This window comes from Anguilla rostrata, chromosome 14 (genome assembly GCF_018555375.3).
Source record: "Anguilla rostrata isolate EN2019 chromosome 14, ASM1855537v3, whole genome shotgun sequence".
Taxonomy (NCBI): Eukaryota; Metazoa; Chordata; class Actinopteri; order Anguilliformes; family Anguillidae; genus Anguilla; species Anguilla rostrata.
In genome coordinates this window covers 20,819,359-20,844,975 of record NC_057946.1, presented here as the reverse complement: position 1 = coordinate 20,844,975, position 25,617 = coordinate 20,819,359, and the positions used below count along the sequence as shown (strand labels likewise).

The 25,617-nt window shown below is 40.8% G+C and overlaps 1 protein-coding gene across 2 annotated transcripts in view; it reads left to right on the top strand.

Annotated features, from left to right (window-relative positions):
- Window positions 1-1,492: 1,492 nt before the first annotated feature.
- The window catches only part of aff1 (AF4/FMR2 family, member 1), a 46,288-nt gene continuing 22,163 nt past the window's right edge, over window positions 1,493-25,617 (top strand). Inside the window, exons 1-3 of one of the 2 annotated variants that reach the window (XM_064308497.1) lie at window positions 1,493-1,758; window positions 19,774-19,891; window positions 23,642-24,445. In XM_064308497.1, coding sequence (XP_064164567.1) covers window positions 1,730-1,758; window positions 19,774-19,891; window positions 23,642-24,445 — 951 coding nt within the window. In that variant the 5' untranslated portion in view covers window positions 1,493-1,729. The remainder of the gene's footprint in view (window positions 1,759-19,773; window positions 19,892-23,641; window positions 24,446-25,617) is intronic. The other variant, XM_064308496.1, reaches the window with a different exon arrangement.

The window sequence follows — 25,617 nt, the reverse complement described above, 5'->3', positions numbered from 1 at the left end:
TTAGTTTGTTGGCGAAATGGAAGATATCAATTTTCAAAGATGAGTGTGAGGACCTGTTTTTTTCATTCCATTGCATCTAATAATACACATAGATGGTACTCACCCCTATACCACATATAGGCCACTAGACCCCTCCCCCAAATGGTCACTGGAAATGGCATCACTCATTAATGTCTCATATGCAGTACTGTATACTGGGAAAGGGATCAAACACTTGCTTTCTTTGCAGGAATGTTTGGTTAGTTATCATTGACTTACATATTTTTCCCATGTAGGGCCCTGACCAGAACTTTCAAAGGGGAGGGGCTCATGGCAGAAAAAGGCCACTAGCATGTATGAACTGTCTACAACCATCAGGCAATAACTTAAATAGGATAAACATTTTTGCTCATGTTGATTATTCTTGATTATCAAATAACGTTTCAAAATTGTTTTACCACACACTGCTGTAGGACTGGATTGGCGATTGAAATATTACAGCATGCATTTGGCGGCCAGCTGACTAAAATGAGCAAAGGAAAAGTTATGTCACATGAATGCTGTAGGAAAGCTTCAAACTTGGTGGTTGACCAGCTAGATAAATACTACAAATGACATAAGAAACCCACACTTCCACATATGGTGAAAATATGTGGCTGCCAATTTTGGAATCTGTTAGATGTTGTGCAGATTCAAAATTTTGTTTCAAAAAAGCAATATCGTACATTTTATTCTAGCTTTAATCTAAAACAACCCATGCAGTATTGATTTGCTGAATGTTTAGATAGACTTAAAAGCAGTAGCCTATAAAGCAGTAAGACCACTCTGTGAGAATACAATAGAAATTATTAAAATAATAGCTGGACAGATGATTATCAAAGCTAAATGGCATATGCAAAATAAAATTGTCAGTCTAAATTTAACAAATGCGTAGGCCCAGGTTTAGGTCCATATACGTCCATCGACACCGCTCTAACACATTAGGTGTAATCCAATTCGACAGATGTGTGAAAATTATCTGCATCGAGGCTATTCTGACGGCGTAATTTAATGATGTGTCGCTGTTGACGGCCAGTATACCCAATATAAACTAATTATGCATTACAAGGGAAATTGGCCTCCGTTTTGGCATCTTTTTTTTGGTTTTGTTTTTTTACCAGAAAGGGTAAATGAGTTCTCAAACTCAAGGCTCCTTAAGTCAGTGGATTTGCAGACGACTCTATTGCACCGACTCCCTGTCCCCGGCAATAGTTTTGCTTGCTTAGACAGAATAACATGTCCATAATAGGAATGGAGTGAGCGTATACCATTTTTACTTGGAGGGGTGTTACAGGACAAAACTTTGTTTTCAAACTTATTATAGGCCTATTAATTTGACGTCCCCGGACACTTACATGAGAAATTATACCGAAAAAATACGTTTTGTGCTGGCGGAATACGATTTCCCATTCTGTTTAGCCTTTGCTATTTGTTTAGTGCTGGCCAGCAGTCTGTTTTTATAGCTGATATAGGCAGCAGATTAGAAACAGCCGGAACCCCGTATGGCTGTCTGAATAGAACACCCCTCTCTGTCCTAGGATTGAGATCAAGATCCTACAAAAAGTAGCGACCTATGTGAGATCAAAAATAGTTTGCAATGAGGAGGTACTTATTTCATTTGATATTCGTCTCGGAAACAATGTGAAAACAGCACGGGTCATCATTAAACGGACTGTCAGAAGCCCATGGCAAGCAGCTTTAAATTTGGTTTATGAAGCGTACCATGGCTGCTCGATCAAGGTAAGTAGCCAGCTAGCTGGCTAATAAATCAATTCAGCAAGCAACTAGCTAATTGATTACATCCATGAAGTTTTGTTTGCAGAAACAAACATGCGTTCCTATGTTTTATTTTCGTACAAAGTGGTCAAAATATTTTATAAGTCGGTGACAACCCTAAGCTATTGTGGATATACAAATATTGTTGAAACGAATCGTTTGAGTGGCTTCTTGGCTAGCAAGCTAGTTAGCTTGGACATAGAAGCACCTGGAAGCCTACTAGGCAGTTGGCTAGCTTTTTAGCTACACTTCCAGCTGTGCCGCGGTTTGATTTAGTTAGAGAACTGTACGCAAACGTAAAATATCTGGATTGGTTTATGTACTTGGTCGATTATATCAAAAGCAGCTTCTAAGCCGTTTGAAAGCATATTAAATTGGTGCAAAAATGACGTTGCATGCATGTTTGTATTGTAATTGCAAAATGACTAATTTTCAGTGACATATTGAACCAATTTAACTTAAAATTGAGATTCTTATGCTGCGTTTATGTAACAGGAGAAAACAATTGGCAAGTTTGTTGTTTTGTATTACGGAATATGTCAAGTTGACTAACGTTTAAATAGTTTCGTCTGTAAAATTACGTAAGGGTGAGCAACAGAAATATAACGCTTTTGCGTATCTATGAACGTTTTTTCTTCTTTCCAGTAATGTTTGCTAACTGTTTAGCGTTACTCCATATCCAATGTTAAGCTGCTATTATAATTATGCTATAATTCCATGATGACAGTGGGTGTATAACTAACTACAGCTATGTGGCTGCCTTTTTCTTGCAGTGGAGTGGTAAGTTAACTACATCAAAATTCTAAATCTGTTCTAAAACTCTCTTGCTTTCAATTATTAGTAGTGATTGTTGTCACCTTTAGAATGTTCCGTTGACAACATTCGAATCGCACATTTGATCTTTCGCAATTTGATCTTCCACTCCCTGCATACATACTGATCACGTCATCTACGATTTAAAACTATCAAATAGTTTTGGTTCTGAAAGTGTTGATCGGAAAATAAATTGATATCCTTAATTTAGAGCAGTATACTAGAAAAAAGTTGTATTTTTGGGGCGCATAATGGGCTACCATTCACGCCAATGCAAAGTTATTGTGAAATGGCTTCGTTTATCATTTGCAGAACAATCATTAGAATACCACACGATGCTGTTTAGCCACGGCAGACTTCAGGTCAAAGATGCATCTTCACAACCCAATAGCCTTGCAGAGGACATAACATAATGCGGGTTGGTTTAATATATTGTCTTCTGTTAGTCATTTCATGTATCCATATTAGTTGGCAACTGCGTCAGGACAATTTTAGTAATCAAAATCTTGATTTATGTAGTTCTTGGGCTTATGTATCCCAAGTCTGCCCCTTGAATATTACTTTGAAAGAATGCATTTTTCGGCAGGTTGTTTTTATTTTTTGAAATTTTGTTTTAGGCCTGCCTTGGGGTACCACTTCTTCCCATTGCTACTGTAAATGTTGCTGAAACTACAGAATGGTATTTTGACTGTCAGTAAGTGATGATACAAACACCTTGAGCTAAGATAGTGCTCCCAAAATGTTCTGTTAGCACCACATAACTGCATTCCCCCAACGATCAGACCAGTTATTTCTAGCCTAGAGGTTTTTCATTAAAGTAATATTCTCAAAGATTTTCATTAAGATAAATGCCTGTTAAGTCACTATCTATCGCCGAATTAGGTAACACAATGATGATTGAGCCTATTATTATATTAATTTATATTATTATTATAATTATAATTTATGATTAAAGAACTGGGTGTCTGTGGCGACATTCCCGGGAAAAAATAACAAGTGGCGCATAGTTAGCGACGCGTTTTCCATCACCCATCAGTGGTTGGTCCACCAGAGAGAGTAGACGGAGCTAACGCAACAGGCTCGCTCTTCAACTCACTTGTGTGTGAGCGGCGTACTGTTTTTTCCGGTGTCTGCTAGCATTACAATAACAGAGGAAGGGGGGGTTTATGGAACCCTAAAAGGTTTTTGTGTAACATGAGAGGTCATATTATTTGTTGATGTAGATTTCGTATTACATTTGACGACAATATAACGTTACTAAATTACATGGCCTAGCTATTTGCACAGCTAACGCTAGCTACCGGACCATATCAAGAAAGGCAACATTAGTTTAGACGAAGTTGCGCACAGTAACCATCTCTCATAGCAGGTAACGTTGCATTAGCTAGCTAGCTTGCTAATGTAATTAACACAATCTAATGTCAGCTAACAATTAGAAAAAACGCTAAATGCTACCGACTCTCGAATGCAATGCTACCTTGTTGCAACGTTGCAATGTAGCTAACTAAAGGTCAGTTCAGATCAATGATTCGCAACAAGACGGATGCAACTTGCAAAATTCCAAGATGTCTGATTGTAAATGTTCTAACTGCACTTGGCGATTTGACAAGCTGGCTCTTTTGAAACCCCAGGCAAAGGCTTCAGATGCTGTGCAGATAACCAGTTAACACCGCAGCAATTTTCTCTGCAACATTCTAAAACAGTTTAGTCTCGTTGCGAATCATTGATCTGAACTGGTCTTAACGTTACCGTTATTTACATCATCAGTTCATCAGTATATTAAAATGATCGGAATAAAGCCGTCTTTACACAGAGCATTAACCCGGGGGATAGGTGGAGCAGAGCCGGTCTGATTTCAGTGTAAAGATGTTAAGTTGAAGAAAACTAAATAAAAAAAATAGAGATACATAATTGCACGAGCCACAGCGAACCCCGCGGATTCTTCTCTGTAGTGTAAAGATGTTCATACCGGGCAAAAGGTGGATAAAGAACATCTGTGGAAATTGATCATCACTAATTCTACCCCAGGTCTGCTACAGAATTTTAACCCGGCTCGGCAGTGTAAAGACAGCTTAAGTTAGCCTAATGTTAGACAATGAATGAGTATGTACATAATGTTACTTTTATAACAACCATTTTTTATTCAGTAAATAGTATGTGCTATAGTTGACTGACGTCACACAGGCGACACTGGTTGGATCCGGTTGGATCTCTGGGAAGTGAGGTCCAAAAACACACCTGCAATTACCGCTTTTCGCCAAAGAGAACGAAACGGAAATCTTCGAGATTGTAACTTTAAATTAAGCTGACATTGTTATTAGCGAGGCTACTAATTTGACAAATTGATCACACCTGATGGAATCCATGGCGATGTTGGGTGAAGGTATATGATCATGGGGACAAAACCATTTAGCCTAACCCTCCTCTTATGTTTGGGGTCAATTTGACCCCATTCAATGTTTACTGTCTCTAAAAATATTGTTACCATACTTTTTTCAGCTAGATATTTCATGACTTTTCCTAACTTTATGGGGAAAACATGGCAAACATGAAATTAACTGAAAAAAATATTTTCGATGTCCTGTACACATGTTGTATGCATCGGTGTTGTTGGGGTCAATTTGATCCCAAGCTCTATTGTTATATAAAACCATTATTTTGATCTTGTTTTTGTTGTTGGCTGAGGGCACTTTCACGTTAATGTGTGTGTGTGTGTGTGTGGTGTGTGTGTGTGTGTGTGTGTGGTGTTGTTGTGGTGTGGTTTGTGGGTGTGGTGTGTGTGTTGTGTGTGGTGTGTGTGTGTGTGTGGTGGTGTGTGTGTGTGTGAGTGTGTGTGTGTGAGGAGAAAACAGTTGCCACGAGATCTCTGATCATTCTCGCAACATGGGGGCAGGGGCAAACTTATAATAAGGGCTGCACACACAGCCCTCTAAACCATTTCTCTTTACATTTATGCTTCAACTAAAGATTTTGAAAATGACCACCAGACAGAGGCGTATATTTTCTGCCACTGAGGTTCTGTCACAGATCTTGGAGGGTGAAAGTGATTTAGATGAGGATATGTCTGAGACTGAGGATAATGTTGAGGAGGACCCTGACTGTGTGGCATCCTCCTCTGATGATGAGAATGAAGCCTTTGAGATACCACATTCTGCCCCTCCTTTTGTTTCTCAACCACCACTAAACCATCCTGTCATGTCTCAACCACCAAAAGACCCTCCTGTTATCTCTCAACCACCAAGAAACCATTCTGTCATCTCTCAACCCCCAAGAAACCCCCCTGTCATCTCTCAACCACCAAGAAACCTTCCTGTCGCCTCTCAACCACCAACAAACCCTCCTGTCATCTCTCAACCACCAAGAACTGACATGTTTACTTCCAAAAATGGAGAACTACCATGGTCTGGATCCCCAGTTGAAAGACTGGGTAGACTTAGTGCTGCTAATGTCATCAAAATGGTTCCTGGCCCCACCAGATATGCTAGCAACCATGCACAAGACATAAAGTCTGCATTTGAACTCTTCATAACACCATCAATGCAAAAGGATATTCTTGAGATGACAAGCTTTTCAATTGGAAAGAGCTGGATGTGACCCACTAGCAATGCTATATTGGGTTGCTTATTTTGGCAGGAGTGTACAAGTCAAAAGGTGAAGCAACAGCAAGCCTTTGGAATGCTGACACTGGTAGGGCAATTTTTCCAGCTACATGGTCTCTGGAGGCATTTCATGTTTTCTCCCACATTATACGCTTTGACGACAGGGAATAAGGCAGGGTTGACAGGTGCAAGTAGGTGACGCTCCTATCTCGTTTGAATGAAGAATTGATACCCACGGGTACCTAGTTGAGCAATCATGTTCATTTTTTTTATCAAAACTCCATTCTGGTGACTAATTTACTTTTTATTGGTGTTTCTTCATTATTGAATAACTGTTATATGCATTGGTGTAGGAACCGGGGGGACGGGTGGGATGTGTCCCCCCCAATATTTGTAAAGAATCGAATTGTCCCCCCCCAACCATGACTGATCCCTCTCCCATGTAAAGCTTTCATACAATAAAGGCTTCAACAGCAATAAAAAATGACTTCAAAATTATGCGGAAAGGTCTGTAACACCTGTAAACATAACGTGAATTATTGACCCCCCTCTTCACACAGTAGCAATGGCTTACCCCCATGGCCACGAGAAGTTTGAGCTTACGAAAGCACAAATGGGATGTGTAGTCAACAGTTAGAGGTGATTGCTCAAGCCGATCATACTATGGACTCACTTCCCATAACCCTTATAGAAATAAAAATGGTAAGAAGAAATTTTAGGATAGCGCTTCCGATTTTGCTTGTGTCGAAAGTTCTGCGACGGAAACAGCAATAGATTTACCCACTAGCATCTGTCCAAAATGTAAACAAGCCAGGCAGTTTTCACCATAGACATATATAGCCTACATGTCTATGGTTTTCATGGTCGGGAAAACTTTTATGACAACGTCAGCTAAAGTCAGTTACTCACAGCAGTTGGAAAGAACGGTAACGGTAATCTTATATTTGTAACGTTACCTATCAATATGCCAGCTAACGTCAATGTTAGCTAGCTAGTTGTCAATGAATGAACTATGATATCTGATAGCTATTAACTAGCTAGCTACGTATCATACTGTCTGTACACTGTCTGAACCTAGAAAACTACCTGGCAAGAGCTGCACTCGGTTGCTAAGCAGGGAATTAACGTGACTCCCCATGTTGCAGTGTTAGTTAGTTTTGTGTAGCGTTATGGACACGTCTTGTAAAATCACAAAAGTTTGTTTTAGCTATCAATATCTCTTTTTAACGTTAGCTCCCCAATATTTAGAACATGAGCATTTGTCCCCCTGGATTTTGTGTTTTCCTTTACATTTCCACCATAAATTGATGCAGAAAAGGCACAAATTGGTGCATAAAAATTCACCGGAATGCAGGAAATGAAGTGTTTGACGCTCAAAATTTCCTGGGGGAGGACCCCCAGACCCCCACGTAATGTGTCCCCCACAGTGTTCAAACAAAACCTGCACCACTGGTTATATGTTACTTATTGATGTTCTGAAGTGTTTTCTGAACCTAAACATTTGAAATGTTTGACATTTCTTATATTTTTTCCTGGGGTCAAATTGACCCCGAACATAAAATGTTACTATGCTTGATAATAAAAAGTGTGTTTCTTTCCAAATGTTATTTTTCTTCTTTAATGAGTACTTAATACCAACATAAGGCCCTGCAAACACCAAAACATACTTCGTTTTCAATTTTAGGTCAATGAATGAGATTGTACAGTCATTTGCATATTTCGCAATAGTCATATAAAATCAATACTTGATGTATAAGGGAAGGATGGGGGGAGTCATGTTTTATTTACTGGGCTATTAAGATGGTCAGTAGAAAGGCCTAAAGTAGCTGAGGGAGAAACATGGGTAACACTTTCAGTCATTTTCTGCAGATTTATATTGCTGGGGTGAAATTGACCCCAAACATAAAAGTTGTTAGTAAATTTGAACACAATAGGAGGATTAAAAATCGCTCCATAGGGGGAGCAATTGTGCCAATGCTTGGACCCCTCCCAACGCCGCTTGCGGCTTTAATTTTTCTTTGAAGTTGCCCAAGCTTATGCAAATCAAACAGACTGGAAAAGTGGGGCTTCAACAAAGAGGGAAGATAAAGTATCAACAAAACATTTTAGCCTTACATTCTATAGTTTTATTATGGATTCATTGCATACAGTAGTTCATAATGAAGATGAGTAACTATTGTTTTTTATTTTAAAAGCATTTTTTTCAGTTTATAATTGACTTCAATGTCACTCAGGTAAGGGTGTTGGTGGGGTTCATGCAGTTCAGAGTAAGGATGAGTAACTCTGTTTTGATTTATAAAAACATTTTGTCAATATTTGAAACTTGATTTGACTGTTTATTCACCTCAGTGTTATAAGCCTTTTATGGCTATAAAACTTATAGGTCATTGTTTGTTAAATGCAGCTTTAAAAAGCTAATTACCTGTTTTTAAACTGGATTATTATTGATGTCATTGTAAAACCATGACTTTAATGCTTTAATATCTGAACAATATCTGTGCCAGTGATTATAATGGTAAAAATCTGGGATTTTTGTCATTTTATGCAACTTCTGTGCTAAACTCCACCCACTTCCAGTTTATGCCATGCCCACTTCCGGTTTTTATCCAAATACAAATAATTTTGTTGGTTGAACAAATACAGATACAAATATAAATAATGGTATCTCCCTCCACCCCTAATACCTTGAGGCTGAAACGATGACAGAAGTGGACAGCATTGATTCTGTATCAAATTCTGTAAGTCGCATCGTGCATTTAACAAAATGAGGTGAATTTACATGGCTTTAATCAGACTGAAAGCCGTCTGGCTAGCCTCGGCCCGCTTCAGCTGGTAACAGACAACGAAATAGGCTAAACCTGGCATGAAAGCCAACCCCTAGAGTGGTGTAATTTCATAATGGATTTGAAATTCATTCTTTTTTTTTTTTAGGTGTAAATATCGAAAAACAAACCGATGAATTGGAATGCTTGACACAACAGAATACTGAAAAAATAATTTCAGTTATGGGTTTTACGTTTATGGAACGAATACTTTGCTTTTTTTTTTTTACATGATATCAGAAGTGCTTGCAGTTGACAGTGTGCTGAAACAGATTTTATTGCAGACTTTAGGCAGGGCTAAACTGTGGCTATTTGCTAACCTTGCACATCCTTCATCCCGAAAGTGAAGTACAGCCAAAATTCTCGTGTTAAACTGGAAGTGAATGAAACAATACCTGCTGCAGCAAAAGCACACTAGTTTTACATTTCTGGTCTCCATTTTAACATTCATTATTTATTACATTTTCCTGCTGTGCAGTACAATTAAGTGACATTGACAGTCTACAGAAACGCTTGATAAAATGAGGTATAAGTCTCCTTTAAAGAAGCCTGTTGCTCTCAACCTGTTTGATTTTTGTTCTTCACCCTTGCAACAAGGGATCATTGCAATGTAGAGGTGAGTTCTGCAGTTCACCAGCTTAATGTATGGACTTTTCCACAAGCCTTCATCGCACATCTAGTTCAAACATTGTGTGATGTTAATCAAGCAGAATAAGTGAACATACTGAGAACAATGCAGAGCAGCCAAATCTTGCATGTTTTTCTGGCCACATGGATAGTATTTAAATATAAATATTGAAATGTATTTTTCCATTGAATAATTTTATATTCTATATTTTATATAGCAGCCATGTGCTTGCTGAACTGTCGTTTTGGATGGGGGTGGGGTTGTTTTAATGGCATACAAATACACAGCATAAACACATGAGTTTTGGGGAAGATTGAACTTCAGCTGAGCGTGACTAATGGACGGGGAGTGAAGACTGCCACTGTGCAGAAGGCTGAGCACAGAGATGGAGGGAGAAGCTCAAGTGCTTCATCGACAGAGAAACTTAAAGTTGTTTAATTTTGTGTCCGAATAATTTTTTATTCAATTTTTTTGAACTGCTACTTGGAATGCCGTGCCATGGCTATTAGGCTGTTTTGGAAGTAATTTTGTGATAAAATGTCATAATGCAAATTCATTTGATGCTGATTAAGTTGTCCCATTCTAAAGTGAATCAAAATACAACTCTCAAAATAATGTAGCTTTTTGAAAAATGCACAGGAAGAGTGCAAATTTGAAACTAACAGAACCTGTGTAGGTGCGCACATGGTTTGCAGTGCTGTCTGCGCTGGATTTCGGTCAGGTGGTTTCGGTTATTTTAATGAAAGTGAAGGACACTTTCAGTGCTATTGCAGAAGTGAGTGAGCCATGCAGCAATGATGGTTCTGCAGCATTTCTTTCCCCCGTTCAAGTTTATCGAGCTGACTTCCACCAACTAGAAGGAAGGGAGGAAGTCTTCTTTAGTTGGGCCTTCTCTGGGTAGAAAAATGCCAGCTGGTGGAGCTCCCCATGTTTGTAGGTGAGAATATTATGCACCCCCCACAGAACAAAGTTTTTGTCTTGTTTGCCTACACTAAAGCACAATAAAGCCAGCTTTTTCTGATCCAGCACATTTTTCCTTACTGTAAAATAAGCAGAATGTATTTTGAGTAAATTTAATAGTACTGTTGTTTTGATTTTTTCCAAAACCTTCGATTAAATTTGTTATGTAGTATTTATGGTACAGTAGGAATTTGATGATTCATTAGTAATTATTCTATGAGCAATCTTTCAGCCATTTAGTAAACTAAATAAAGCTGTTATTAGCTACATGTCTTACTGCCAAAATGGTACCAGCTTGCAATATTTTCTGATGGTGGCATAAAAACCAATGAGCGACTGAAGTATAGAGGGAATACTACTACTCAAGCAGTCTAGAGGGAAAACTGCAACAGGCTGTGGTCCAATTTGAAGGTTTAGTAGACCTCCCCTTTCTTGCAAACTAGTTGGGGATAGTTTTCCATTTAGGAAAATGAGCCGTTTCCAAGATCTGCAACTGAGAAAATGTGCAGGATAAGGCAAGCTCGTAGCCTAATGCAGTGTCTTTGCCAGCTGTGTCAGTCCTCCATTGTTGTTGTGGACTTGCACACATGATGACATGTAACTGAGGAATGCGCACACACCACACTGAGGAGTACCCACTTGTGCTTTATGTAACAGGGAAGGCCTCCTTTGAACTGATTTAGCAGTCGAAACACCCTCTTCTTTGAATGTTCCTGCTTTCATGCGCACGCCATCTCTGTTTAGAAACCGAGATGCTACTGGATGTGTTATCAGGCTGGACACTACCGTAGTAACCCAGTATGACACAAGCGACAGAGGGCTGAGAAGTGGTGGTCTTTACGAGTTCAAAAATATCTTACCGAAACAGACAAAACTCAACAACTCCGAACTCTTTGACTGGTCTGTGATGAACCCAGTGCCTCCTGGAGCTGGACTGAAACAGACTGGAAACCCATCAGACATTGCTCTGTTGTGACTGGCGCATGTACAAGCTCCTCTCATTGAATGAGTGGGCGTGGGCAGCTGCTGTGGCAGGTCAGAGTGTTTGGAGACTTTCACCGAACCCATGTGGATCTCGTTTTGAGTCTTCAGTATTCAGGCTTTGGCAGACCCTTTATATCATCATCTTGTCCTGTATTTTTTAACTTTGAAGGCATTTGTAGAGTCTACTTTTAAAGGATATAACCTATGCCCTGAAACCCTCAACTTTTCTTTTATAAATGGAATAATATGGTAAACCTGTCAACTTTTTTGAACCAGCTGACAGTCATTTGTCCCAAAACCTTTGAAATAGGGGGACTTGACTCATTGAATGGCATTGTTGTAATAGTTAAATTTTTGTTTAACAAACCTAAATTAATTAAATGCAGACATTGTGAATTTTGCCTCATACTCATTGTTTGATTTGAAATACTAGTTTAATTAGTACAGAGGAAAAACAACCAATTTAACACAACCATCCCAATACTTTTGCATTCAGTGTATGTGTCTAATAATAGGCAATTATGCTAAATCCATCCAAGTGTCTAAAAGTCAGTGGTGCTTTGGAAATTATGATCGTCCTTTTGAAGGAGCATTGTGCTCTGTGTGTGCACACGCTTAAATTAAAATTCATGCTATTTTCCACCCTGCTACTCAAATGTCTTTCCCTTTCATAGTGATTTACTGAACATGACTACGTAAGAGCAAACAGGAAAAAGAGGAGAAGGCTGGCTTATGATTGGTTCATTTTGTAGGAGCAGCAGTCTGTGAGTAATTCTTTCGGCGACCTACACGGTGACCTTTGACTGCTGCCAGGAAGAATCCACTGTCTTGTTTAAACCCCCCCCCCCATGAACAGAGTGTGATTAGTCAGCTGCTGTTCCAACTTCAGCAGGTTAATCTGAGCTGTAACATGCTCAAAAGCAAGATTTCTACCTAGAGGTGCGCACTGTCTTGGTTGTAAGGATGAGTTTTCATTTGAAGCAAAGTGAGGACTACATGTGAACGCAGGAGACTAACCACAATTTCAAGCATCCAAGTAAGTCTGGAATGATGCTGATTAACAACCCTATATGGTTTTCCATGATGATTGGAAAGTAATTGAGTATGAGAGATTAAGATGTCAATTTTCCAAATATTCTACCCCAAAATGGCTATTGATTGCCTGATCAATTTTCAAAGACATTTCATCTCACTGAAATGCCAGTTTTATAGAATCTGTGTCCTTTTAAGTGTGCATTAGAACAGTACACTGAAAAAATATAATTAGGCCTACTCTGGACGCATTTTCCGAAACGTGCATGTCTATGCCTATGGATATCTGATACTTAATGAGAAATGTACCTTGTCGGACCTGTGTTCTGTAGTTGTTTCAATGACCGTTGGTGTGCACCTATTGTGCTCTGCTTTGCATAAAACCATCTGCCAAATAAAATGTAATGTGCTAGAGGAAACTGATCACTCTGCAGAGTTGGGTCATTATTATGCATTCTGAAATGGGTAAAATGTGATTGTTTGACACTAGCACTGGAGGCAGGGGGGTCCCCCCCCCATGGAGAAGGCAGTCTTCATGGTCCTTACAGCCTGCCCTGTGTGTTTCTATGCTATGCTGATGTGACCCATTATGGCAGTTTTAATTGGGTTTCGGCTCTACTGCTGAAGTGCTGCTAACCCTCGGGCACTTGAGTGTGCACTCTTGGTACTGCCTGCGCCTGCGTGTGTTGTCTTTTTCTCAGGGCCAGTTTCGCTGACAAACGTTAAGCTTGGTCCTAGACTAAATTCAATTCTCCGTACAAGACTCAATTTAGTCCAGGACTGTGCTTAATCTGTGTCTGTGAAACTGGCCCTGTGTGTGTTTTCTTACTCGCTTACGATAGGTGAAGTGGTCCTGATTCTTCTCGTCTTTCCTGCTGTAACAAGTCTGTGTTTTGTAAAAACTTGCATAGCATTTGACACTTGAGATAAAAAGTTCAAAGCCATGCTGTCGTGCTAGGAGTTGACATTGTTGAAGACCCTCGGGCTGTGCTAGTTGATGCCATTGCCTTTATTAGAGTGAGTAAATGACTGGATCGCTGAGTACACTCTTACCAGGTGTGCTTGTTGAATCATGGCAGCTGATGCCACATGACAAAGCAGCTTGTCTTCCACGTCTCCTCACTGCTTCTGCTGAGACTGTAGAAAGCAACACTAACCTGTTTTGTACCTGCGATTGGCTGACGGTCGGGCGAGGATCAGCTTTCTGTAGAAATGCCTCTGGCCTCTTCTCAGTTCAGCTAACCTTCAGCTTCGGTGCGTCAGTTTAAATGGAATGTGTAGTGAGTCAGTTTTAAGTCTGCTAAATAAAATTGAGTGTGTCAGTGTGATATGCATGCCTTGTCAGTGCAGATACCTCATATACAATTAAACTGCCTATGCAGAATGCAACAGACAAAGGCAAGCAATGAAATGGGAACATTTTAGCCTTTAGAAGGTGTTTTTACCCAGACCAGTTTACATGGATTAGCCTAAATGTTTTATGTACAGTCCATTTATGCAGCTGGACTTCAGGTAAAGCACCTTACTGAAGGGTTCTGCAGTAGCTCCCCTGGAAATTGAACCCACAACCTTTGAGTTACAAGTCCAGTTCTGTAAAGGTTTCACTACACTGCCCCCTCCCCCCAAAAGAAAAATGAATGCATTTGGAACATTGGCTTTGTTGGCTCTGTTTGTGCACAGGGTATTGGTTATCATTTGAGTTTGTTCCCTGCTTTGCAATAACCAGTGGGCCAAAAGTGATGTAATGAAAATCTCTTAATTTTTAAACAAAATGGCCTCTCTCCTTTCTCTTCTCTAACACTGGCTGCATGAAAGTATGGCAAGGTGAATGTAGGGAAACGTTTTCGTACCTGTCAAGCATAGATTCTTCTTCCATTGTGTAAGTGAGACATAAGCAGTGGTCACAATTTAGATGAGCAACACGTTTGAAATGGGAAAGATGAGGCCAGTACAACATCAGTCTAGGCACAGTACAGTGACGTTCATTACTAAAGGATGTACACAAGGTTCATTGAACCTCTAAAATATTATAAAACATTTTTGCTTGGTTTTCACAGGTCCTGTGAAAATTTAAAAAGCAAATGTGAAGGATTTTCCCAGGTGTGTGGGTACAAGCTTCTTGATTTATTTTATGAAACTGTTTTGCAGTTACAGCCCGCATGTCCTGTGAAACACAAAGCAGATGGTCATGAATTTAATGACATCAGCATTGTTTTCATAACATAGGCATACTAACTTCCTGATTAAGCGGCAATAGTTTGAAGGCAAGGATTTGCAATGAGAAAATGGCAACTTTACTAATTACAAATGCGTCCTTTGGTAGTTGTTTTTTTTTTTTGTTGTTAGTTAAAATGGTTATGAAACGAATGCAAATGGGATTGAAAAGCCAGTCTCAGTGGGAACCGTCAGACGGGGTGTGTCTGTCAGTGGCGGCCGCAGTCAGCAGATTCTGCATTACCCAGAGAGGGCTCGACATTCGGTGGAAATGTCTGAGCAGTAAATTATTATTATTCCATCTCCATGATAACCCTGGAGTTACGTTCTAGTTGAGCCGGGCCCACACCTTGGCAGTGCCTTCATGTTTTGAGTTGTGTGCTTCATTGGTATGTTAGATGTGTCACTGAATGCTTAGTCGTGTGTAGTGAATGATGTCTGATTAGGGACTGTTAATTAGCACGCCGAGCTCAGATGATGACGATGTTAAGCCTAATTTGTTTGTATTAATACAATTTACATTCACAAAGCCAAGACAAATGAGCCATTTCATGATGAGTGAAGAGGCTCAGGCTGGAGATTGAGATGACCAGTCCAGAACTTTGATCTGTCCACTTTCATCATGACTTAATTCATTGTGTGCTTGGATGTTTCTGTGGGATCATTATGCTGGAGTCATTTTTATGGCAGAGGAGCCTGTTTTTTTTTTCTTTTTCTGCCTGCTGTGCTTTTGAGTCATTCTTTCCCTCAGTCTTTGTACTGCATAAGGAGCTGACTCTGCCTTTGTTCTTATCCATAGCTCATAGGGAGGAAGGCATTTTTCATAATGTAGGCTTCGCCTAGTTACTGATGCAGCGTTTCCCAAGCAGTGCCTAGGGCTTAGGGCCTCTTTCCCCAGTCTCAGCCCTCAAAAGAAGCGAATGCAACTTTACCTTAAGAATTGGGTGGGGGTGGGGGGTGGGGGGGGGGGGGGGGGGGGGGGGGGGGGGCGAATCTCCTGCACGTCTGATCTACCAGTTTGCATTTTGATGGTTCTATAAAATGTGACTGACTGGGGCTGCCTGGGGAAAATGGTTTTGGGACCACACCAAAGTGATAGTCACAGGAGAGAATGTGTAGAAATATTAAACACCATAATGGAAAATTAGGTTGCATTTTGAGGTGACTGAATATTAATACATAAATTTTAAATAAGTAAATATTAAGCTACGCAAATAATTTTAAGAAAATATAATCTCATCTCTCATTGTATGTTGATATAACATTTCTGTCTATGCAGAATAAAGGGTCAGTCTTAACGCATGTATTGCTCAATGCAAAAAATAAAACGACGAAAAAAAGAATACCTGTGCGAGTCACTGGATGCAAATCAAAGGATCTAGAAAGAGTATGCAGTGTAATTCTGCTGTGTTGCATAAGCCTTTTTCCAGCCCAGATTCTGTAAATTGAGAACATATCCACTGTGGTTAAAAGCAGAACCTTTAAAATGCATTTCATTACCTGGCCTATTCCTGGAAAGACCACACGCATCTTTTTTTTTCTGCTGGGAAGTGAAAAGATGACTTGTAATTTTCCAAACTTTTTCCTTGGCTTTGGGACTTGAGTATTATGTGATTAATGAACACTCAGTTTCACTGCATATTGTCTGCAATCTAGGCCAACTCCGTTGTTACCATGGAAGTGTCGGGGGGGCATTTTTGTGATAATGCACAGTAATCTTATGGAGCTGAGCCCAGCAGTTCTGCCTCTGGAAGGGAGGCCTGCATGTGAGGATTAACAGTAAGATATTAATCAGTATGGTGTTGAACAGTAACCAACGGTGAGGACAATTTCAATGCATTAGCTACTATTAGCTTACTATTATTTTTTTCTCTCTCTGGATTTTGAAACCCTCCAGTTTTGTACAATGATAGGTCTCATAATTTTTAATAATTTTAGCGGCTGCCATTACTTCTATTTCTTTTCATTATTTAAATGGTGCTCTCTTCATGAAGCCTTTGTGTGTGCTTTTAAATTCATTTAATTCCTTAAAAGTGATTGTGCACTTTATAATTAGTGCTATAATCCAGTGTACTACTTACAGTTCATACCTCTGGAACATATTTTATGCATTTAAAATGTAGTTGAATAACACTGACAATGGCACCCATTGATTTAACACTGTTGAAATTGTGTCATCTACACGAGTACAGCATGGAACATGTTTGATAGGCCATGAGCAAACCTGTGCCAGAATATATTTATTTGATATTTTATTCGTGAATACAATCCTCTCCCGAATAATAGAAGGTATGTTCTCAACTGGAGAAAATATTTGATTTGATATTCCAGTATTGATCCCATTAGTATTTGGAAACCGATCTCGAAATAATATTGTTTGAAAGTGAATTTGGGAAAAGAAAAACAGCATCAGAGCAAATGTCCTTATTTTGCTCTTGCCCCACTCCCAAGCTTCCACCTGCAGTTTTGCACAAGCATCAGGCTATTTGTGCCATCAGAATAGTCCAATAATACCTGTGATGCGTAAGGTATTTTTCAATCTAGCTGTGCATACTCCATTAAAAGCTGAATCTGGTGGGACAAGGACAACTTGGAAAACTACTGTCTTCGAAAGTGACTAGTTATTTCACCGTCCTTGAAAATCTTGAAAACGGAAATATTAGGCTACATTTAGAAATTGAGGAAATTTGAGGAAATGAAATGCATTCAGCTTCTTATTTTATTGGTTGATTGCCTAGCAGGGTCACTGCTGATGTTGTACTGTCTCCTGCATTACGTTTGCTACCAAAAATCATTGCAGAGTAGGCTTCTTTTCCGCATGTCCACAAATGCATTTCCGTTCTCACACGGAATATTTTTTAAAGTGTGCAGAAGTTCTTTGTCAAATTTTCTGTCTTCAAATTTTCCTAATTTAGTTGCAATTTCACTGCATTGAAAATGTAGTCCTATCCCTGCTTGCGTTTTACTATACATAATCTGAATTTGTTGATACTTGGAGTAGCTTAAAGTTATACAGTATGTTGAACAGAAGGCATTGTCTTCAGTTGGGTTTATTTCCACAAGCCGTGCTCCAATGTGGATAATCTATTTCAGTTATTTTTATGTCCACAGTCAGTGTTGGGAAAATCTGAACTAAAGATGAACTGAAACTTTCTTTAACTCTTTAGGCTACATTTCCTGTTTATGGGTTTGTTGTGGTCCATTTGTTAGCCTTGTTTAAATTCACATAAGAAGTGCCCATTTTAAATGATTGCACAGGATTGTGGTAAAAGGGGCCATTTTTTTATTAATAGCAGTGCTGATTTGGGGTGGTTCCAGGGGGGAATTTGCCATTCAATTAGTTTGGCAGTGTTTTGCTATAGGCTAACATGTAGGCCTATTGGCTAAGGGTAGGCAGTGGTGCTGTATGTAGAATGCTGTGTGGCTGTGAGTGTTGTTTTGTAGATGATCACTATCCATTTTGATACCAGCAGGCATGTTTGGAACCAGTGGCTGTGTGTGGTGCTGGGTGGCAGCCTCTGAGGAAGCCAGCTATAATTAGCCTACCTGTCTTCTGCCTTGTTGGGTGCCCATACCCTGCTATATAAATGGACAAGCCTTCAGAGATATGTTGCCATGGATTCAGATCATGACAGTCCTCTATTCAGACACGGAAAAGATCATGTCCTGACCTTATGTATGGAGAAGGGTGGAAAAATGATGCGGAGACACTGCTGTTGTGATGGTGACTCATCTCGGCTTTCCCGTTTTTAAACTACTGGAAAGACTGAAGCCAGCTCATTTTGTTTTGTTTTTCCACCCAAACAAAATGGATATCATTTTCCCATTTTGTGTCAGAGTTGATTTGCGTCTAATGACATAAATGGCCTGGGTCAAGACCAGAGAATGGGAGGTCTTAAGGAGCAGTCGTGAGATTCCTTTAGTGAGCTTTCACAGAGCCAGTTCCAGAGTAACCGCACTCAGATGATGACTGGTTCGGTAGCAACTTTGTCAACATGTGTGAGCACGGTTTGATTTCTAGGCTGAAAATGGAAGTTCTTAACTTCCTTGAGTCACGAGATTTGTTTTGTGAATCCGAGTTAATCAGATGCTAATTTAGTATCCATTTGCACTACTGTTAAATTATTTGTCTGTATGTTTGGGACTTTGCCTGGTTTCATATGCTCAGTACAGATTATATTTACGCAACAAGTGTTGAAAATATGTAAGAATTCCAAAAATGTGAATTGCCAGATTGGAGCCTGAGTGAGCTGCACTTTATATGAACCCTGGATTTCAATGGTAACTGCTTCAGTTGGCATTCATTATATACAATAGAAGCATTCATCTACTTTCAGAATGACTTGTTGAAATGATTTCAAAACTCACTTAACAGAGTGCAGTTCTATTACATTTAATTAGAGACACATTCCTTAATGAGATGTTGAACATTTTTTGTTCCCTTACGTATATTGTCGTACATTGCAAGTAGCCTACATTTTATGACCTGAAACTATGAGTATGTCTCTATCTGCTACTATAACCAGTTGGGCCCCTATCAAGGGTAAACACAGTTCTACAGCAGCAGCACAAGTGGGCAGGAATGTTTGTGGATTGATTAAAAAAGACTTTTGTTTTTGGTGAAAATTCCTACTGGTGTAAAGTAAGTGCATGTGGAGGGTGTAGTTTTTGTTCCTTAACACAAATTATCATCCATACAGAGGTTTTGAAATATTTGAAATTTTTTTTTTTTTAATCAGTTTCATCAGTCTATAGCCATTAAATAATATGTATAGTAGAGGTGTTGGTGCTAAAACATTGGCAGGGTTCCTGGTTTTACTCTGCACAGTTATCCAGCTAACTCTGTAGTCTTGCTTTGTGAAACGGGGCCCAGATCACGGTTTGCGTGTAGCTGCTTGAAGTTTCTATCTGCGTGTCCCCTCTCCAGCTACTATGAAGACAGAAATCTGCTGCGCATCAGGGAGCGTGAGAGAAGGAACCAGGAGGCCCACCAGGAGAAGGAGTTCTACCTGAAGATCACACCCCTTTTTGGGGAGCCCTACAAGGTGAGCCCCGGCCATTTTCATTGGAGTGGGTGGGGGTGGGGTTCCCTCATCCATCTCCTGAGCGTATGACCATCAGAACCGAAATCCAAGTGCTGACTCTACTGCAATGAATGTATTTTTACTCTTGATTGTCCAGTGTTCATCAACCCTGAAGAAGAGGGCTACCATTTAAAATGTGCAGGTACTGAAGTTTTGGGTCAGGCGATAAGCAATTGTACACCGAATGGCTTCCGCGTTCCCCGTGGTGGAAAGTTATGCTTGGTCTCGTATTTCCTTTACCACCGATGTTTGGAAGGGATTGTGTTGCACTCCAACTGTGGTCAGGGTGTGGCTGCGAAAGAGACGACTCCTTACAAGTCTCAAAATGAATTCATATATGAGATAAATGGCTGAAACAATGTCAGGTCTGCTGTTTAACTGTTGGTACTCCACTGATATTCAATCACCATTCAGTCATGTTTTTTTTTTTTTTTTAACAGCCATTTTAGCATCATAAAATCACGTACGGGTGAAGTTACATGCGAGTATATCCATACTCCTCATTATTCATTAAAATGTACTTTTGGGCCCTATTTGTGTGTGTGTTTTTAAAATTTATGAAAGCATGTATTCGCTTTGTGTAAAAGCACGCCATTTTCTCATGGCTTTTAGACTGGAAGTAATTGCTTTGCGTGTTATAAGAGGCTCTTCTTATTTTTTTCGAACCTGTTGTGATGACCTGCGTGTAAAAGCGCCGCGGGAACAGCGCTAAGGACGGTTGGTCGGGCGCTAGCTTTCGGAGGGGGATCTGGATTCCTTTGCTGTTGCTCGGATGAAGACGCGCCCTGGCTGGCGCGCGGGGAGCTGTCTGGGTTTTAATGAGGCCTCCTGGAGCCCCTGTCGCAGGGGGATCCCCACAGGAACCCCGAAACCCTTCCTCTCGCACTCCCATCAGAGCCCGTAATTTCCCGCAGCTTGTTATTCCTGATCAGCGGATAATTAGGCTCGATGGAAGCTTAAATAATCTGCATTGATACCATTTCATTTCCACGGCTGCTGTGATGGCTGAAAAGTAGCCATGAGCCGCCCGGTGGGTCATGGGAAGAGCCGTGTCCTCTGGGCCTCTAGGGGAGGCGGAGGTGGATGTGGAGTTGGAGGTGAGTGGTCTTGGACAGGCCTTTCAGTGCTGTACAGATTGTGTGTTGTGCATATTACAGCCAGCCCAGCCCCCTCCATCTCCCCTGAGGTTACCTCCTGCGCCTGCAGTCTTATAGCTGCCCTACCCGGGTCCTCCTTTTCTTTGGAAAGATAAATGGCAAATGAGGACAGCACCTTGGGGAACCAGAGCCAACCGAAAGCTGGCTCAGTCTCTTATCTCGTGTTACGTTTATCTTACTCTTTTATTCAGTCATGAAGACGTGCTGTTTGGACAGTGGCTAGTAGTTGCTTTCACTGCGGGGATGGGGGGAAAATGCAGCCTATTAGTCTGTTGTTGTCACTCGCATGCTTCTTATCGTTGTAAGAGGTTTGTTTAAAGTAGTGGTGTCATCCAAGTGTGAAGGCACTTGAAAGCCATCTTTGTGCTTCAAGTCTAGTAAGGCTTGTTCTGCCAGGTTTCTCTTGTCAGCTAGAAGGTTTAACAGTGCCCACATTTTGAGATGAAGCGTCTGGGTAAATAAATAAGCTGTCCGCAGTAAAGCAGGGTTGGATAAACTTGCCTGATTTCTCACAAGTGCATAATAATATTCCCTGTAATATTTGGCAATATTTGAAGTTGAACTGCTGCCATCACAGAGAAGCTGATGAGGTTCTTGTCCTCAGGTACTCCTAGCAGTGTGTCTTTATTTATAGCAACTTCTCTGTGGCTGTGGAACACTACCATTATAACTGCAGACGGCCCCCTCCCCATAGTATTTTAAAAAGTTTTTAAAGTAATTATTGCTGGCATAATACCTGACTTCAGATGCTCAGAAGCCAATTCCTAAAACTGCACTATTAGTCTAGTCTCTCCTCTGTTCTCCACTACTTAAAGGTCATGTTTGCAAGTTATCATATTTGATTGTTGTCATAAAAATACTAAATTGCACCATGACCTTTGGAGAAATGTCTCTCCAGCAAAGCATGAAGTCCCTGATGTGTAATATGCTGTTAAGTATATCCCACAATCACACCCACATCACATTACAGCTGCTGGGTGAATAATGCTGGTGTGGCACTGGGTGCCTGTGTGTGGTGTGGATATGTCTGCCATTTTGCTATGGGGCATCTTCAGAATGGAGCCCCTGCTCATCTATGCTCTGAATCGGTACTAGCTGTTGCCACAGTGAGATGGCTCTACAGATGCAGTTGGGCTTTCCCTGTTGTACTTGTTGGTCAGTCTTTCCATAGTTCGGCTTAAAAAGCGGAGTGTAATTTTGCGAAATAGTTTCGTTACACATTTTGAATTTGAATTTTAGAATTTTAGTGTCATGCTAAGCATTGAGTATTGACCAAGGCTGGAGTTTTTACTAAGATTGAGCTACTTAGCAGAGGTCTTCTGCCAAGCCTTCTTAGCCAGATCATTAACCATTTCACATTACCTTGAATGTTGTATGTATGTTGACGGTTTATAGTTCTGTCTGCTGGGAACCTGTTTCGCTAAATTGCTTTAATGCATATAATGTCCACCTCTATCTCCACAGACCTCGAATAAAACATGGTTTATTTTGGATGATGACCTGCAGCAGAATGCAGAGGTTGTTATGCTTGGCCCAGGAATTAGTCTTATCAGTAGAGCAATCGTGTGATTGCGTCTCTCACTTGTTCTGTGTACCTTATTTTCCTGCTCAAACAATATTTTACTGCGGTTACCACATGCTTCTTAAAAATGCACAATTTGGGTTATCCACATTTTCAGTAAGTATGAGTGCTGCTCGGGTCATATGCAGTGTACCAGTGTTATTGTTCATTCTTATTGTAATGTCAGTTCAAATTCACTTTCCCTAATGCTGGTTATGTATATTTTTGTTTACTTTATTCAAATGTGTGTACTTGGGTTTGATGGGGCTGGTGAGTTTTGTAAAGGGTTGTGCATGACTGATCCGTCCATGTAAATCTGGGTGTCATGTGAGGTACTTGTGACCGTATCGAATTTGCCATTTTAATGCAGCTGCATTTTGCAACCCCCTTTCGGGACATATTCAGCACTTGCATTGCGTTTAATACAAATGCCTGCAAACTTAAAGCACTACTATTCTCACATTTTGGAGGACATCTGATCTGGAATGGAAATAAGGTTCATTTAGAAATAAGTTAGTTTTTAGTGAGTGATTAATAAGGACTACATTATTATTGGGAACAACAACTGGGCACCCAAAACTCCTGTAAGGCAGTTGGCTAGATAAGTAAATACTGACTGCTCCCAGGGGGTTCTATATTTTGACAAATTGTAAATAACTTTCTGAAACTACTCAACCTTTTTGTTTGTTTAAATGGACCTAGTTGATGAATAGCCAGTAATGGACAATGAGGTGACAATGTTATCTCCTTCAAATGATGAACGTGAGTAGTTTTGTAGGCTTTTCACATTCAAATTTAAAGGTGTACTAAGACAGTATGTAAGACAAAGAACAATCTTCATTTTAAATGTGTTAAGTGCTGAAAATTAATCTGTTTAACATTCTTAACACAAAATATGTTTAAACTGTAACTAGATGCCAAGTAGAATAAATTGACCATTAGGAATCTGATCTGATGGGATTTGCCATTAATATTGTCTTTTTGTGTTTTCAGACAAATAAAGGGGATGAGCTGTCCAGTCGCATCCAGAGGATGCTGGGTAATTACGAGGAGGTGAAGGAACTGATTGGGAACAATCCACACCAGACTCTGTTCAGCCGGCTAAACAGCGTCCCTCCTCCCGGTTCGTACAGCAGGTCCAGTAGACCATCTCACACGGACAGTACGCAAGCCCCATTCCAGAACTCTCCTCAGTGTGGGCCTCCCCGGGCCGGCCCGTCCTGCAGCAGCTCCGCCCAGGCCCCAAAGAAGCCGTCGGACCTGGAGTACGGCCAGCGGCCAGCCAGCTACTGCGCCTCCCCCTGCGACCAGCGGCCGCGGAGCCCCGACCCCCGCCAGGAGCAGAGCCAGGCGTGGCCGGATATGGAGGAGGGCAGCAGCCCCCCAGCCATCCTGCCCACCCTCTCACCCCCAACCGAACCCCTGTCCCCCCTACATTCCAGCAATAACAGCGATTCTGAGCCCCAGGAACCCGACAGCAAGGACACTTCGCGCGGCGAGGGAGAAGCGTCACCCCCGGGGGCTCAGGACATTCCCTCTCAGGCCAATGAGGGTGCCCCGCTCCCCTCACAGACCTTCCCACCCCCCCTTCTCTCCAAGCCCAACCTGGTCATGCCCCAGAAGCCCACCGCCTACGTCCGGCCCATGGACGGTCAGGACCAGGTGCCCAGCGAGTCCCCGGACCTCAAGCCCTCTCCTGAGGACTTCCACGGACAGTCTTACGAAAACCTGCCTGACCTGAAGAACACCACCAAGCCCAGTCTGTCCAAACTGAAGATCCCTCCACAGCCCATTGAGGTAAGCGCTCTGCTGGGTCCTCACTGGAGAGTTATTTGTGTTCCACTCCTCATTTGCAGGCCTAAAATCAAAGCGAGTGGAAAAGAGACACTGAATAAACTGGATTGAACAGCCTTGAACTCAGTTTCAGGAGAAAGTGGACTTTGAGTTCAGGGTAAGGAGAGTGGGCCAGCAAATAAGATTATGTAAGAGATTATCCTTATACAGTCCTGCCTTGGACAATCTTTCAGCTATACGTTCTGTGCTCTGTGTTTACCATATGCGTTGTGCACAATACACATTCCTTCACAGTTAGGCAGTAGTATGTTTAACCCCATCTGATCTACTTGGTCCTGTTGCATTCTTGAGTCTGGGTTCTGCCACTATGCCCTTGTTCTGTTCAGTGTTTATGAACCGTGTTGAAGGCGGAATTCAAATCAGATCTGCAGCTTTTGCACTTGAGACAGATTGAACCTTGCTGCAAATGTTGTGTGAATGCTATAGAGCATAGAGCATGACACTGAATAAATGAAAGCTGAACAGTCTGTTTATGTTGACTGCAACTTTAAATATAGGCTAGTTTATAAACCTTTCTAGCCAGCTGTGAATGTTACCAGCTTATTATACCTTAATGGAGGTTTGTTAATTTTAAGAATTTTTAATGAATTTTATTTTTATTTGACCCTTGAGATATGCCTATTCCCAGGCGTGTAATCCAGGATAGTCATGAACAGTACGTGCTGATTGGCTAAATGGCTAGACAGTTATTTGGGATCTGCAGAGTTCTAATGTGATATTCAACTGTATGAGGAAACCGTCCAGAAGAATGCTGTTGCAGTTTTGTCATTACAGCAAATTTCTGTTGTGCATAATAGAGTTGATCTACTGTGATGTCAGGAGCCAGAATTTTCCTTCTGGAATGAGGGATGGGATTTGTGTAAAGGCAACCAAAGCATCTGTCATTTGATACTTGATGCACGGGATTTGTCAGTGCACACAGAGAATGCACAGAAGCTCTATATCAGAAGGCGTCCATGCCCATGCCAATGTCACTACTAACCTAACTTGCTTGTGTAACAATGTTTTGGCCACCAGCTACATTTTTTGTTTTTCTGCATTCCTTGTCACTATTAAAATGGGCAGCTAAATGCCTATTTATTGTATTCCGTTCAAGTTCAATTCAAATTTTGGAT